The following is a 17,014-nucleotide window of genomic DNA, read 5'->3' as shown; positions in this document are numbered from 1 at the left end:
TTTACTCGTTTCGCACAAAGGACTAGTCCAGGGTCTTAATGCAACCCGAAAGTTACGGAAAACACAGCAAATAAAGAGGTTTCTCTTTCACCATCGCCTTGCTGGCGAGACTCTTGAAACAAATTAGAGAATGGGGTTTTGTCTCAAATGCCATTACGAGTGCACTCGTACCCGGTATCTCACGCGACAGTGCATCCGGAGCGGTTCGTGGCTTAAGCAAACACCATTAAAAAATATTTCGTTTCCACCAACCGACCGTCGAAAGCCCGCTTCTTCCACAGCGGGACGCCGTCAAGACGAGTGGGTCCAACGATTCATCACCATCGCAAGTAGATATAAAATACGTTTGTAATTCGCCTCGAAAAACAAGCACGTGATCCTCTTTGCGACTTTGCGCCAGAGATGGATCGCCCGAATGATGGCGAAGGAAGTATAACAACGAGCAAACTGTACATAATCCACTTTCATCTAATTATGCTCCACTCGGATGCTTTTTCTCGGTCGATTTTCGGAGGGAGGGAGTCACTTCTTTAGGGAACGAATCGTTGAAGGTTCCCTCCTCGAGAATCTTTTGGTTCCATTGCCACATGCCGGGGGGAGAAGCACACTCCTTGTCAGCTTCTTACAGTTCCATTCTAGAGGTGAAGTGTATATTCCCTTTTCCGTCCCGTTTCTATTTCGAAATTTAGCGCTTCAAAAATGCTTCAAATTTATTGGATTTATTAAAACATTCGTCGCGCAGTGGCGAGGTTTGTAGCGTCCAAGTGCCGGAGTACAAAGTGCAATCACACTTCTAGACAACTCCCGCTTCCGCGCTAATGACAACTTCGCTTCGCTGGCTTCATGCTGAGATTCATCTTCCAAATTATCCCCCTACCGTTCTCGCGCCTCGTGAGAAAGCGGACGAAGCGATCGGTTAAAAATTGGTTCAGTATTTAATCGGATTATCAAAATCACAGCTTCCCAGCAGGATTCACTGCAGTGGAAACTTGCGCGAGTGCTCCCGAATGCATCGGAAAGAGAGGTCGAACTGGAGATGGAAGAAAAGCGGAAGGCGATTGCATTAGTTCCTGGGGAATATCTTCTCGAACTCGAGTGCCGTACCGTAAATTGTGTTTAACTCGTGATGATGAACCCTTGAGCGTACTTTCCCACTGTGAAAGGGTCAGCTTTAAGCAAATCCATCTACCAACGTCCTCAGTACCACTTCCACAATATCCTTCACTTCATGTCCATCCGGTAAATGGGAGATGCAGTCTAATGGTAATACCGCTCCTGAAGCTGCTTCCCTCGGCTCATCCCTTGATCTGACCGGTGCAATCTTCTAAAAGAGTCACACGTTAGATTCGGTTTCTACTGCACCAGGTTGTCCGTTGGTTCTGGTGGTAAGCCTTCTGACAACGTGGTCTTCTGGTGGTTCGAAGTTGGTCTCCTTGAACAATCTTGAAACCTCAAACTTTGAAATCGATTTTTATGGAGATTTCTGCTCTTCTTTCGTTCCATCCAAACTATTAAAACATGTCGAGCACATCAGAAAGCCGAGGTAAGACTTTGTTCACACGAGTGTAGGATTATTGCTTATGAAACAAATCATGACTCAAGGCTGAGATAAACAATCTGCATTAAGGGTCGTAAAAGTCGAGCAGCTGTTAAGAAGTTACATAAAACGAGAGAGACATGTGCTGAGCATAAAGTAGTTTTGCAATTACTCCGGTGAATTCGTTTCAACATGATAGTCTTGGATATCCTCAAAACAACACTTAATCAAATTGATATTGTACAATCGATCCACGGCGTTGAACATGGGAATTTAAGGAATTTAAAAGCTCCCACCATGCCTGGGTTCTATATTTTGTCTGAATTTGCACCAGAAGGCCATTTGTATCCGACGCAAGTTCCGATATGGAAACAACTCATTCAATCCTGCAGTTTCCACCAACATTCGACGCACCATTCACGGGATGCTTTTCTCCCACACTTTGGCACCGAAATTCCCACCAAACAGCCGACTCCACTCGAGCTCCACCCTCTACACCGAAAAGCGCCGGCGGCAATCCTGTCAAGTACGGTTGTAACTGACACGCAGCGAATCCGTCCAGCGAGCTGGCCACCGAGACGTGTCGGAACCGGGCGTGAGTCGTTGATTATGCATTCCGTCGCAACTGGTCCCGAAAGGTGCGAAAGGTATTGTGCGAGATTCCCGAAAATGCTCGTAATATTGGTTCGGTTGCGCACAGTGGGTCGGGTTTACACTAATGATGGGAATGGACGTTTTGTTAAATACTGTAACAATTTGGAGTAATTGCGTTGTTTATCAATTTTGGTATTTGGACTACTTCTTGTAACATGTAAGCGTCTATCAAGTTGCATTTTAAAGGTACTATTTCACATGTTTAATAACGTTTCTAGCGAACATGAAATGAAACTCAAATTATCTATTCTTAATAGACTCTGTTTTGAGTATGGATTTATCCACCCTCTGCCCCACTGTGGCATGGAAGATATGGCACCGCTTCTCGGATTGAACCAGGAGATTAAGAATCTGGTACCGCGCAGGATCGCGAAGTGGCGTTGAACGGTGGGAAATGAGATTGTACTTATCAACTCGTTCCGGGAACCATCCCATCACCGTCAGCTGAAAGGAATCCGACGGGTTCATCTCGGTGAATCTCGCCGTCACAATCGCTCAACACCGCGCGGCACGGATGAAGCCATCGTCGTGAGGATCCACCACCATTCCGATCCTCCGAGGATCCACCATGCACGCTGATTAACACTACTCTAACCGGCGACCGGGATCGTTCCGCTTCAGCGAAACCCACCGCGCCGAATTGTTCGAGCTGTCAGTTTTCATTCGACTTTTCCACCGCGGTGCGCAATGGAGGACGACATTTGAATTAACCAGAAATGGAGCTCGCCTTTTTCACTGCCATGCGCGAGCACGATGGGGGGGATAGTGTCGGCATTGTGTTGTGGCTGCATGTAAATGATTAAATAATTCAATTTCGTCCCCACCGACACGGGCCGGGCGTTTGTTTTGGCTTCTTTATTTCGGACCGCGAGCGAGTGAACGTCTTTTCGAGGTTATCAAGCGGCCTAGATGAGCAGCCTCGCCTGGACCGGGCGGATAGTTTTAGAAACAATCTGACAAGACCTTGATTGATGCCTTTTCCGGGCCCAAAAACGTGTCGTGCGTAGGGACCCGTGGAGAAGTCCGCTTCGTTCAATTGACCGGGATCGAAACGCGACGGAAGGGTGACCTAATGGAACCTATTCGTCTTCAGATGAGATGTGGATCTGATGGGCTCCAATGAGGGCTTCCAAGTACCGGATAATTACGAGGCGCGTTTCGGGAAAAAGCAATTATCAGCATTCAATTGAATGGTGTTTGTAGTAATATAGATGTATTGAACATATTACAACCCCCGCGGCAACCGGTTGATCAGTTTGTAATGGGAATTGAAATGTTTATCCTGCCTACGGCAAACAGGTCCACTTGTAGGACAAAAGCTGGTCATTTGCCAGCTGGCGATTCTATGGAATAATTAAACAAACGACGGGTCGGTAGTGAATCGATTACAAAGGCGGGTGTAATTACAATTCGATTTCAAGTGAATCGTAGCTAAATGATGCATTGTTTTATCTGGCACATTTGTTAGCGACTACTGATAATCTCGTATCATCGCTTTCTATAAACCTTCGGGGAATCATTAAAAATTGTTCAGGCCAGATGATAGTCGGTTTCAATAGGATACAAAATGAAATATTATTTTGTGAACAATTTTTGCTTTGTTTCAAACCTCTAAAACTTTTGTTTCAATATGTTCTAGGTACATAAATGGAAAAAAGAGTACGAAACCGGGCGTCGAGAGCCATGAGTGTATTGGAATCATCAAGCGCTTTCACCTTTGCAACGAACAGGTAAATTGTTCACGTAAAACCGCTTTATTTTGAATTTGTGTAGAACGAAATACTGTAAATTGTTGGTATATTTTCAGGATTGCCCAACAACCGACGGAGACTTCCGTGAGCAGCAGTGTGCCCGTTTCAATAACCAAACGTTCCAGGATAAACGTTACATATGGGAAGCGTTTGTGAAAGGTATTGCAAATCGACATCCAAGTGGAAATGTATGGTTATGTGTCATTGTAGTAACGCCTTTCCATTTGTCCACATTTATTCGCAGAGGATGCCGAGTGCGAACTGAACTGTAAGCCGATCGGAATGCGTTATTTTGCGACACTGAATAAAACTGTCGTCGACGGAACGCCTTGCATCAAACCGACGGAGTACTTCCGAAACAACGAGTCGACCGTTGGCCGAGGGATATGCGTCGAGGGTGTGTGTAAGGTGAGTGAACGTTACTGGCTCATTTATTTCTAACCTGAACATTGTTGTCGATTCACAGTTTAATATTGGTGATGCCAATCAATTCATTAAGATTTATTATTTAGTTTGTTAGGTTTTACGACTGGAACAAATTAATCTTCAATACAATGAAATGCTGTCTAACGAGAAGTCATAAATCATAAACTTCACCGACAATCACAGTTTTCGCCATATTTATGCAGAACATTTTAACGAGCATATCCTTAATTATAGAAGCAACTTATATTGCCTTTGTCGCTTCGTGTTACAAAGAAATCGTTATCCGTCCGAACAAATTTTTACTACTCACCGTTTGCGTGACTTACCTTTACGACCTGGTTCAACCGAAGGAATGTTCTTTGTTCTACAATATTTGAAGGTTTGATGCTTCTTTCAAACGTATTGTATTTTGGATTGTAAAAACATAATTCTCCACAAATAATTATAGATTTCGGTTAGTTTACATACAATCAGTTTGAACAATTAAACTCGTCAGCATTTTTGCTCACAAATGAAAAGATAGATTTATGACTTGACTACATAATTTCTTTTCTATTTCACGTCTGACTTTTCGATTTTTCACATAGAAACAAAACGTAGTAAAGGTAGAGACGAAAGCGCAACATGGATGTGGATTAACTTTCCAGCTGCCGCATAGATCATCGATGATCGAGCATAAAAAGCTCGATCGCTACACTAGCGAGCTCTGCCGGTGCCTAGCGCAAGCTCATTATGTTCTGTAGACTGAGTCTTCAACATGGCGTGGAATAATGTTGCTCACATGAGCTTGCGCAAGAACATCATTCCATTAACTGCGTGCCGCAGCAACACGCGTCTAGACGTGTTCAGTGGCGTTGAAATTAAATTCGTTCCCTTCGTTTATTTGTACAACGGCCGATTGTTTATTCACGCTCACGACGAGCTGATGTTCGGCTGTCAATCGACTCGGGCCATGCTGGTGGAAGTGTAAAATTAATAGAGCACGTAGCGTGGCCCCAGCACACTGTTGGGAAAATTGGCCAGAACGAGGAAATACCCGGCCCATCTTTGCACCGCAGAGATGTTGGCCGAAATCCGGTTCCTCCGGCGTCGGCCGAACACCGGTTGGATTCACTTGCCGCTCACGTCCGCACGGCAAGGCGCTTCGCGACGGCTTTGCGCCGCTTGTTGTTCGATCTTATCGCGTGCCGTGATTGATGATGCTCATCATTATGAGTAATTTGTTGCAAATGAAAACCATTTTCCCGAAAACGAACCCTTGGCACGGCCGGCTGTTACGTTATCGGTTGCGTGCGATCGACATTATCGGAGAAAAGGATTCTTTTCTCCCCGAAAGCCAGTCTCCCAGTCTGCGGGATCACTTTTCACCCACGCATGGAAATATGCTTCCCCCCTGAGGGTGTTGCGTTAAAGTACTTTAATGCGCGTGCATTATGCGAAACACGCGATAACTCAAGCGTGAACAATTGGAACCTGTTTAGTGGAGTGCAAAATTGGCACCAATATGGAACGCGAGCCGGTAATTGATGTGTCCGGGTTTGTTTGTGGCGTTTAAAGGTTGTAAATTTTGAACAAAACGTTGCTGTTCCATATGGGACCATTTCCCATTGTCCACGCTATTGGCGAAAAACAAAAAATGTGATATTATGCAATTTCCGAAATTGTAACGCGTGTTATTTGAGGGAAGGAATTTTGAACAGATGAATTTAAGTTTTATTTTCATTTTTATTACGTAGTTTCACGAAAGATTTTATAAGATTTTAGAATTCTACACCTCTAAACATCTAAATTTATCTTTTAAAATGTTTACAAGTGGTTTCTTTTGGTTTGTCTAAAACTCTCAATCTTTCGAACGATTTTTGCGTTACAATGCTGATCGCCTTAGCGATTTCTGTTCTAAATATGTTAATTGATGTTTACACATTCCTCACGCCCAGTTTTAAAACCAATGTGGTAACATTTTTTGCTCATAACTGGCTCGATCGATAGGCAAAACCGCGCAAGTTCTGCTCTTTCTCTTGCCCCGTATTGTTGTCGTAAAATAATTCCATGGCCAACTTCGCGTTACGACTAAAAGCGATCAAAGCGACTTTTTTTTTATGAATGGCGCCTCCAATCCTCCACTGCGTCTGCGTCTTAAGATAATGCGCCACCGATAGCCTTTCTCTGAACTCCGACTCGTCGCAAATGTGCCGTTTGATCGCTTCATCTGGGCGACGAAAAGTCATGCCGCTCGTAAAACTAACCCATCACCGAACGAACCGGCTGCTGGCCAGATTGATTCGTCGTCGACGATGGAATTATTAACATGCGCGACCTTCGAAAAATATATATATGCTGTTGGCGTTGGATCGATCCGTGGTCCGATCGGATGCCCGTGTGGCCAATTGATCGATTCTTGGTGTGCCTCCAGTTAGCGTGTTGATTTACACGTCATATATACGGTCCCGCATGAATGGAGCGGATTGTATCGCTTTCAGCTGAGTTACGGAAAACCCTAATAGATTGTTTATGCTGACGCCTTTCGTTGGTTTCCTAATTTGTGGTACTTTATTTCATTTTGATGATGATGATCGCTTGATCTAAGACCCTAAGAGCGGAACCGAAACAAACAACATCAGGTGAGGATCAAAACTAGAGTTCGGGAAAGGAGTTTATCTCCTAGTGCCTAAAATGAATTCTCAACTTTAACTCGTAAAAGGTTTGAATATTTTAACAGCCACGAGAGTTAAACAGTGCATGATTCCGGGGAAGGAAGTATTACGCCATCGATCGGTAAAGGGTAAAGAACTTCAATAAACATATTTATGTGCCGAACACCGGCGGCGACTGTATTAATGGAACCCGTGACGGACTACACCCCTTCTCACAATGCCATGCTTCTGCTAATCTTTCTTAACTCCGTTTCATGCCGGCGCCAGCATTTTCCCCTTTGAACGTAGGTTTTGTGCTGGTAAAACACAAAACACTTTTGGCCGCACGGTAGAAGAGTGACGAAAATCATGCCCCAAACGTGAGCTCCTGGGAATGGGGGTTTAATGCAAATTAAGAAACGCGATCGATTGGCATAAATCGTCATGTGAAACATTTGCACCTGGCGCGCGGGACCGTCAAACATTGCTGTCATTTAGACAGTTTATGAGCTGCGTAGGATGCTAATTGAAAAATTCTAACGCTTATCATAAATCATTGCTGTGTGGGAACTTCTTTGAAGAGAATTAATTGAAGTAACATGCTTTTTAAATGTCATGTTGATTATCTGCTGTCAATGTTAGTGAGTCAAATTTAATAAGTGAAAACCTCTTTTAGTTAAAAATTTAATTTGAATCACCGATCGTATGTTAAACCTGGGCCCAAATTTGTATCAAACCTAATGTTATGAAGTTCATATTTATATTATACACATCAAGAGAGTCTCTGAGAAAAAAAGTAAATCTATGAGTCATGATTGAATTTGCTTCATTGCTCACTATCGACTATTAAGAAATATTGAGAAATAAATTTCGACGATCTACGGATCTCTTAGTCGACGGATAAAAATATGACTTTCGTCAGCCCAGCCCATCGGAGCAGAAGAACAGATCCCGCTCCATACCACTTCAGAGCAATGGCACTGATTGTTTCATGACGGAACTATTTCCCCAAAACCAAAACCAAAGCGAAGAAGTAAGAATAACAATCTCAATGGCTAACAAGCAAACAAAACCCAAAAAAAGGCACGCTCTACCCGAATTAGCGCTTAAGTGCAGGAATTTCTAGCGAGCACATAAAATGTCCAATGACGACCGGCGATCACGTTGCAGCGTCCATAGTTTAGTGAATCATGTGTTGGTTTCATCTTTTTTTTTTGTTGGCAATCCGTCAGCATGCCGGGAGTGTTTGCCGGGGAAGGAACGGTCGAGGAAATGATTAGCGAATGATTTAAAACAGCAAACGCGTCGGAACGCATGGGAATGCGCGTAGCACGCATCAAATCGCGAGTTCTTGACTTTTGGTTTAGTTTAGCACTTTCGTTGCTTTCTGCTTCGTTTTCTTGTTGCTCATCGCGCATTTCTTCTTAAACGCTCCTTCCATCAGTCGTCCATCCGAAGGAAGCCATCGACAGTCGGCTCACACACCCACCACCACACACTCCCCCTCCCAGCAGGCGGGTGTCTACGAATTTAGGCAAAATAAATAAAACTTCCATCTCACGCGAGCTAGGAAAAACGTAGAGGGCAAAACGCACCTCTTAGCGCATCGGTCGAGTTTTGTGGGCGGAACACCGGGCGGACGCTTGGGCGGACTATTTATAATTTAGAAATTTAATTTAATGCGAATCATTTTACGATCCCCCAAATGAAGCGAGATGAAGCCACGAGCACCACTGGCTCAATTTACCCCGTGCCGATCGGGGCGTTGTGAGTGAGCGTTTATATGTTTTTGTTTTGCAAATGGATGTTTTACACTTTTCCGACAAGCCCTAAAGTGTGCCCCCCCCCCCAGGACTTACGGTTAGGTTGTTCGTGGTTCCGGTGTTCACACGTGTTACAACGCATTTCCTTACGCGAGTGATGTATGTTCGGCATGGGATATTTCATAATATAACGCAACGCCGGGGTCACGAGTGGCATTTTGACGACTTAATCAGTTGCGGACATGAAATTCAGGTCCCATTCGTTGGGAATTCGGTTTGAGTAATAAATGTTCAATGTGCCTGAAGATCAATACCGATCGTAAAACTCCCATCGCAAATAAATGCAACGATGTGGTAAACTGCTTAACCGTTCCGAAACCGTAAATCATCATTAGAATAGAAAATATGTTTAGGTTTAAAATAATTAATTATGTTAATCTGCAAAGCAATTACGTTGATATCCATAAATTAATTCTCATTATTCTCGCGCTAAAAATGATATGCAAATTAAAAACGAAAAACAAAACACATCAGTTTTCCCGTTCGGATTCTGGTGAAGGGCACCTCTCTCGCTCGCGTGTAATAGGAACACCATTTTTCCTTCCCCAGAACGATTGTTGTCTACCTCCAAAAAAAAAAAACGGACCGGCTTGTAAACTCGCAGCCAATCTCGCATTCCATGTAGCGGTTCAATGGATCGGTTTGAAAATAAAATTGTGCTGTAAATACCTTTTCTCCCCGCCCCGAGTACCGTTTGCCTATTTCGCGCCGTTCCCCTTTCCCCGACAACGACACCCCGTTGGTTGGTTGGTTGGCGTCAAAATTTAATATTGCCGAATCAGTTATTTCACCTTTCGCAGCGAACCGTTCGATGATGATGTTGATGATGAATGCCGTGGCGCGCTCGTCGAATGAATAGTAATGCTAAACAAATAACGAAACCCGGGGTGACATGCGTGAGATCAAAGGGGGCGAGAAATCATCATCGTCATGGAGAGTTGTAATTTAGCACATGTACATAAATTATCTCCTACTCCGAAAAAGCGCGCGATTGAACTCTGGCGCCCGTTGGGAATGGAATGGGACTCCCGCAGGGTTTTTGGCCGACGCGGAAGTGCCTTTTCGCATCGGGGCTTTGTATTGCCATGGGGAAGGAGGAGGGTGAATTTTGACGTAGGGACATGTATTGTTTATGTATGTTGTCTTTCCGCCCCGCCTGGCGCGTCCTGGGCCCATAAACCCGCCGGTGAGTGTTTGTGTAAACGAAACGCGCGTTCAAGTTCAATGGTAATGTTTATGCAAAGCCGATCGGGGGGCCAATTGAAGCGCCCCGTAATTCCAACGCGTCCGCCATGCTGCTGGCGAGCGGGATCCAGATGGCTACGGATGGGAAAATTATGAGTGCCGTTCCCGTTGTTCGTCAGACCTTCCATTGCCGTGCGCTCGCCAACATGTTGGTGGTGTTGCCGGAAGGTCACATCGAAGCATCTTCCGCCTCCACCGACGATGGATGCCAGGCCGTAAACATCACTGCACAAGGGCAGTGGCGCGAGGGCATGGGTGTCCTTTCTTCGCACCACACCTTGCACCAAGCACGTGGAAGTTGACTCTGGCTCTCTTGAACTTGAGCGGCGAAAAATAGATCATGCTCGTGGATGACGTTATATGGGGGAGGTGCGCTGGTTGGAGGTCGAAGAAGAGGCAATCATAATTTGGATCCATCAAGCGAACTGATCGAACCGATCATCAGTGTTCCCCTGCTTCCGTCATCCGTTTTGCGTCCCGCGCAATCGATTGGTTGGGAGGGTGCGAGTTAAAACACCGTGAAAGAGAAAGCACGAGGTGGCGAAGGGTAGGAAACCTTGATTTTAATGAGCCATTTATACGATACGTTTGGTATGCTCGGGAGGAAATTAATAGAATTCCGCGCTTAAACTTGAGTCGAGCGTGAATTGGTTTCGCTGGCTTCGCTGGTTCTATCGCGTTTCCAGCGGAAACTCTATTCCCTATCGTTGCTGCACTGCGGTATGCCTGTGATGTGCTTTTCGAGCGCAAGGAAGTGATCCAATCCGGGCGAGCATTGAAACATAATCACTGATTGTTGCAGGAAAGGTCTGATGGAGCGGAATTGATTTGATGAAGGAAACCTACGGTTATTGTTTTGCAAATTGAATTCAAACGATACTCCGGCGGTATACTGGCTTATGGCCATCATTTTCAACTCACATTGAGCTTGAAAGATCTTTCATTTATTGTTTCCCGTTGCACTGGCGGAATAGAAGATCCTTTTTTTCATTTTTGCATTCTAATTTATCTACAGTTTTTCTTGCTTGTAGACACCAGGATTTAAATGTTAGATACTGTTGTAGCTCGTTGGTTATAGTATTAAAAATAATATTATTCCAAATCATGAAGCATTATAATGTTCTAAGGTTCTTTTTTCGTTAATTGTATACTCTCTGTTTGTTTTCCTAAAAACCTCTTGCGTTCTTTTAATTACGTTTAATCTGTGTATTTTGCTTCAAATACTCTTACCAAAACTTCAAAGTGAAACATGCAATGAATCAATCTACCAAAATAGTGCTTACATACTCGGGGAACGGGACATACTCGGTTAATGACTAATTACTTGATAGAACGTACAGGGAATGTATCTAATCATTCATTTAAAATTGATTACTAATCAAACCATTTGGTAGCTTGAAGAGTCTGCTAGTGAGTAACAACAAGCAACTATTCATCCCAATGGCTTTTTGATATGCTCAATAAAATGTCATTACCACAACATACAGATACACACACACACACACACACACAGTGCATTTGCATCGCAACGCCATTCCCTATCGATGGTCGCTTGTTTGCAGCACGAGCTCTCGCATTAATCAAGAGTTAATGTTTAGCCGGCTAAAACCACGCATTAAACGCGGGTCGGATGCACCCAATGTCGACGACGACACCGAACGACGATGGCTATAATCGTAATGATATTTATTTAAATTCTGATACCGCCATCCACCGGCATCGGTTCATCGTTGGTGACGTGCGGCGTTTGCCGTTTGCTACCGATTCGGCCACTCTGGGAGATCCTTTTCAGTGACGCAATTTCCGGAAAATGGCTAGCACCCAGCCGAGACCTTTAACCTCCCCAGCACCCGGGGCGGCACCCTCGTCTAGGGTGTTGTACGAGCCGAGTCAGAATAACCCCGTCGATGCGGTATTTGCTATCTTGATTGATTAGTTTATTTATTTGCTCGGATAGCATCAACCATCGGCCGGCTCCGGCCGGGAGCAGCAAATGCTTCAGGGTTGTCTGCTGTTGAAGCCTGACTAAAACATCCCCACCGCAGATACGGTTGTACGTTTATACATCGGTCGATGTGTTTGCCTATTGCTTCCTGCGAAAGGTGCCAACGGTAAACTCTGGTGAATAAATAAACGAATTATTATTAAATCTGAAGCTTTTGAAGCCAGGGTACGGGTTTGTGCCACTCAGTAGAACTGTACGGGGGGGAGCTTTATTATGGAAAGATCCTTTTGTAGAATCATCAATATCACGAGGGTTGTTCACGCGAAAACATCATCCATGAATTGCGGAGCTAACAAAGATGATTTTCCAAAGAAATGTTTTATTGGGAAACCCTCGCCGTTCCAAATGAATCTCGTAGAATGAATGTAGACAACAGTGTTTCTTCGTCCTTCAAGCATCCTATCACCAACGCACAAATGCGACGTCTTTTTTTTCCCCAGTCTGGCCCCGCTAAGAACCGGTTTTGATTTTGCAGTGTTCAAAAGGCAACAGAAAATAAGTAAAAACACCCATCGCCCAGTTTGCTCACGTACCGATTCTTTGCAAACAAAGCCAAAACACGAAAGCGCACGAAGACAGTGTAAACTCGACGGCAAAGAAAGAAAAGATTTCCCGCTCAATCATGCCGGTTGCCCTCCATCACGTCCGAATGGCGGCGATGCTGGCGATGATGGATGTGGGAAAAACCGACCGATTCCGGCCGGTCCTGCTGGAGGCGAGGTATAAAGAAAATTCATAACTTCTGCACTTTCGGTGGCATGTGTAGAAAGGAGGAAGGGGGGCAAGGTAGGAGGGGAGCGCTGGAAAGGGCAGCTTGTGACGAGGGAAATTTACGGTGTGGGCAACGAGTTTGCGGACCGGTCAACTGAAGCATATCAATCAGTGGTTGAGATTTTTTGCGCTCTGTTTTTGGGGGGAAAAGTGAAATTTTCATTTTAGTAGTATGCATTGTTTGTGACATTGCTATCAAGAACACGTTCTAAAACGAGCTTGTACATGGTACATTTTTTTTTTACAAGAATGAAACAATGTTTAATAACTTTCAAATGTTGATCAACTTGTAAAGGGATTATGTTAGAAGGTTTTTTAAATGATCCATTTCAAACACCGCATCAACAAGCGGTGGTTTTCCCGCTGACAAACAAATGGAAAAGGTCCACGATGTTTGCTCCGAGTCAAACCACCATGCGCTTCCATCGAACTGTGCAGAGAACAAGAAACCCAAGCAACACTTGCAAAAAGGTTATAGTGTCACAAATACGACATTCTCTCGATAACAAAACGCCCCGCACAAACGGGCGTACAGGTGTAACAGCTAAAAGTGGCTGTCAGAAAGGATGGCACGACGAGGGATACTACCAACCCGAAGGATAACCCGTTCGCTCTCCGCCGAGTAAAATACTCGAATAAGCTCGATCTCCTGCGGAGAAAGCACACGAATTCACTACGCTGAACTGCTCGAATTGGGTTCGGAACCGCTTCGTCCGCTAGTGCACACGCGTTCATCCCACACTTCGCGCGTCGAACGGATGTTTTGAGATGAAACCGAGCGGTTGGCGCCACAACACTGGCCCCGAGTTCATAAAAAGCAACCATCATCATCCAACAAGCGAAGGAGCGAGGAGACGGTGGAAAGATCTTCTCCTCGTGCTCGAATGGCGGCTCGAAGTTAGTTTCTCTGTGCGGGAGAAGAGTAAATAAAATGCGGCGTGTTGTGAATTCAAATCAACGAACGACCGAAATGAACCAACGAACCCACGAACGGAGCGCAAAGTGAACGCCTTGGTTCGTGTTCGTGCACCTTCTCGACACCCAAGGGGTCGGACGATCCAGCAGACGCCGCCATCAAGCACCAGGCGGTCACCGGGCGCTTCCAGTCACGCTCGGATCTAGCGACTGGTCGGTTCGCTCGCTCGCTTCCGCCGGAGGGTTTTCGAAGCAAGGAAACAACGACAAAACGCATCACAATTCGACACTCGAACAGCGTCGTCACTGTCGGCCATCGACGTTTCGGTAACCGAAAGGGAAACGGGACGATCGCGCGGGATTTTCCCAGCTTTTCCTCCCGCACCGAGCACAAGGGCAAGGGCAGTTCGTGTCCGTGCTGTGTTTGTGTTGTATTATTATCCGGGAAAAAGGGAAAACGCCGGTGGTGTATTTGCAAGCGGGTCGAGAAGTTTGAGTGTACAATTTTCTCATTTAACTCCCGAAACCGAGAAAACGTGGGATGACAATTCGATTCGACGGTTGTGAATATCCTGGTGCTTTGGTGATCAAGTGACGCATGGAAAAATATGAAGTGAAAAAGAGATTGCGTGCTGAGTGGATGTGAAGAAAAAAAAACCGGATGGAAAATAAATGTAAATGGTCATTCATTTTGTCACCTGCTGCACGGAAGCATTCCCGGATGGATGCAGTAAAGTGAGCGCGGAAAAAAAAGACAACATTCGAAGTGCGCCAAGGACTGCAATTGGTTCTCCCGCCAACGCCAACGAGCTTTGCAGGGCACCCCTTTCAACCGATAACCGGTGGGATTACGGCTCGTGAAGCTGTCCATCCATGCGTGCCTCGAGTGTCTTCAATTATCATTATCGTCAGCCGTATTATTATCACCGTCATCGTCATCGTCATCATCCTCGCAATGGAATGTCGTGGACACGGTTTTTATCTTAAAGGCCGCGCACATTTTAGTGCGTAAATACGCATTCGTGGGCGATAAGAGCGGGCGAAGGAAAGAAAAATGGTCGTGTCGTCCCGCGTCGTGTAACCCTTTCCGATTTAACCATTTCCGAGTCGCAAAGAACAAGTTGCCTCGTTTTTTTTCGGCTTGGCTCCAGGTGAAACGCAGGGGGAGTGCCGGGTAGCACGAGAAAAACGGCTGGAAATGGATCCACCCACCCCTTTGGGGAGTACCACGTGGGCATCTTACCTTCCGCGCGCGTGTTATCAAGATCCACCCGAAGCAAGGAACCCCACCCTCCCCAAACCACCCACCCGCCAGACGAAGGAGCGCAAGAAAACCAAAACTGTGTGTCTGTTTTCCTTCCTTCCATTCCCGGTTTTCCAGTGAACTTGTTTTGTTTTGCCTTGTTTTCGGCTCTACCAGGCCACCATTTGTGGACTTGTTGCCCTGCCTGGCTGCCTTGAGGTTTGGGCGCCGGCGGATATGCGATGCACCGAGCGGAACCACCCCACCCCCTCCCCGGTTGGGGGGTGCCTTATTTCATCTGTTTGAACTGGTTAGAACGTTAAGAAACAGATAAAACTGACTCCCCGGCCTGGCGGCTGTTACATCATTGCCGCGCGACCCAGATGATAAATGCAGGTCCTCCGGGGCTTTTCTCTTTACATTTTATTTAATTTTTCTCCCAGAGTTGCTTCGAAGTTTAATCCACTTTCGCGTATCAAACACGTTTCACCGTCACCGTACCCGTTTTTTTCTTTTCTTCGGAGGAGGAAAATCTTTTCTTCTTCGGTGCGGCTCTCCTTCCACCCGCGGGGCCATCATTGTCAAAGTTTATCAACTCGACGGGTGACTACCTTGTGCCCCCACCCCCTCCCCTCCACAGCTTCCGGTTGCTACAATAAAATAAATAGGACGCACACCGAGACCGTGAAACAGACGTGGCGTGAGCGAAGTTTATTGGATAATTAATTTGAAGTACACATATTTCTCGAAGGCGCCTCGAGGTAATGGTTGAAGTTGGGCTTTTATGTGGGGATGGTAAAAAGTACGGAAAAGTGCGTGCTCTTCCCCGGTGGGGTGAGGCAAACCGCCAGCGAAAGTGGTGAATACTGTTATTATGACTCACTAACCAAGCCGGTGGCACATTTTGGCCAAACGTCGTGCGCAGGTAGACAAAACCACACACACACACACACACACACACAGGTGGATATGTATCAATTATGCTAAGTATGGTGCCATTTTTGCTGCCGTGTCCTTCGCAAGGATTAGAACTCCCCTGACGGCTGGGGGAACCGAACCAAACAAGGAAACGACAACAATAGGAAAGATATGGGAAATGTTAAATTAAATTTATAATTACATGCACACACATTTGAGCTTCTCCCCCAGAAGGTTTCTGGTCGGTGGAGGTGCCATTAACCCCCACCCGAAACCCATTCAGTACACGTGCCTGCCAAACCATTGCTCGAAATGGATGACATATTTTGGAGTGACAGTTTCCGTTTGCCCGTTGTCTGTTTCGTCAGGCGATGTTTGCAATCATAATCACTTGTCACGCTACATACACTAAGCCTTATAGCCGTACGTCCTGTCGGTGGTTTTGGATGTGTTCCAAGCTCGTCCATTTTTGCCAGACGCTTCCGTTTTTCCTTCACTTTTCAGCCAATGGGGGTGTTTTTCCACCGGTGGGAATGGTGGGAATTATCTTTTTTTTTTCCTGCTCCCCTGCTCTCTCTCCAATTTCCGCATGCAGGAAATCCTTAGCGTAGAATAAATCTGGCTAAAAGGAAATACAAACATTGGCAGACGAAGCGAGACTCATCGGAGTGGGAAGGAAAAAAAAACACACGAGATCCCGCTCATCCCGACCCAAATCGGGATGATCCTCCAATCCTTACCGAGACAAGCCATTAAGGTGGGACGGGTAAAAAAAGAATAGCAAGAGCCATCCGGGGGAAAAAAGACGACAAAGACGGAACCCCCCGAACGTACGAAGAGTAGAGAGAAATTCGAGTGAAAATTCCATTTCAGCTCAAATCAATTGCCAATAAACTTCAATCACATCCGCCACTCGCACTCCTTTCCCGGGGCTGACCGAGCGCTAGGGGTTCGGGCTAGGTGACCGGAAGCTTCCCCCTTTACCCCTCTATAACCTAACTCGCGTCCCGAAAGCACATACCGGGACCATTTCATTCCGTACGATGGTTTTTGTGGTCAACGTTATTTAGTTTTATTCTATTTTTCGCTCTGG

At 45.6% G+C, this 17,014-nt stretch overlaps 1 protein-coding gene across 1 annotated transcript in view; it reads left to right on the top strand.

The window, feature by feature from the left end:
- Nucleotides 1-17,014, top strand: part of LOC131262038 (thrombospondin type-1 domain-containing protein 4) — a gene marked incomplete at its 5' end in the record, with an annotated part of 75,840 nt that overhangs the window by 24,959 nt on the left and 33,867 nt on the right. Inside the window, 3 exons of the mRNA XM_058263946.1 lie at nucleotides 3,831-3,921; nucleotides 3,999-4,101; nucleotides 4,187-4,350. Coding sequence (XP_058119929.1) covers nucleotides 3,831-3,921; nucleotides 3,999-4,101; nucleotides 4,187-4,350 — 358 coding nt within the window. The remainder of the gene's footprint in view (nucleotides 1-3,830; nucleotides 3,922-3,998; nucleotides 4,102-4,186; nucleotides 4,351-17,014) is intronic.

The sequence above is a fragment of the Anopheles coustani genome, chromosome 2 (assembly GCF_943734705.1).
Source record: "Anopheles coustani chromosome 2, idAnoCousDA_361_x.2, whole genome shotgun sequence".
Classification (NCBI taxonomy): domain Eukaryota; kingdom Metazoa; phylum Arthropoda; class Insecta; order Diptera; family Culicidae; genus Anopheles; species Anopheles coustani.
The sequence above is the reverse complement of the archived record's forward strand: the minus strand, read 5'-3'. Positions and strand labels throughout refer to the sequence as shown.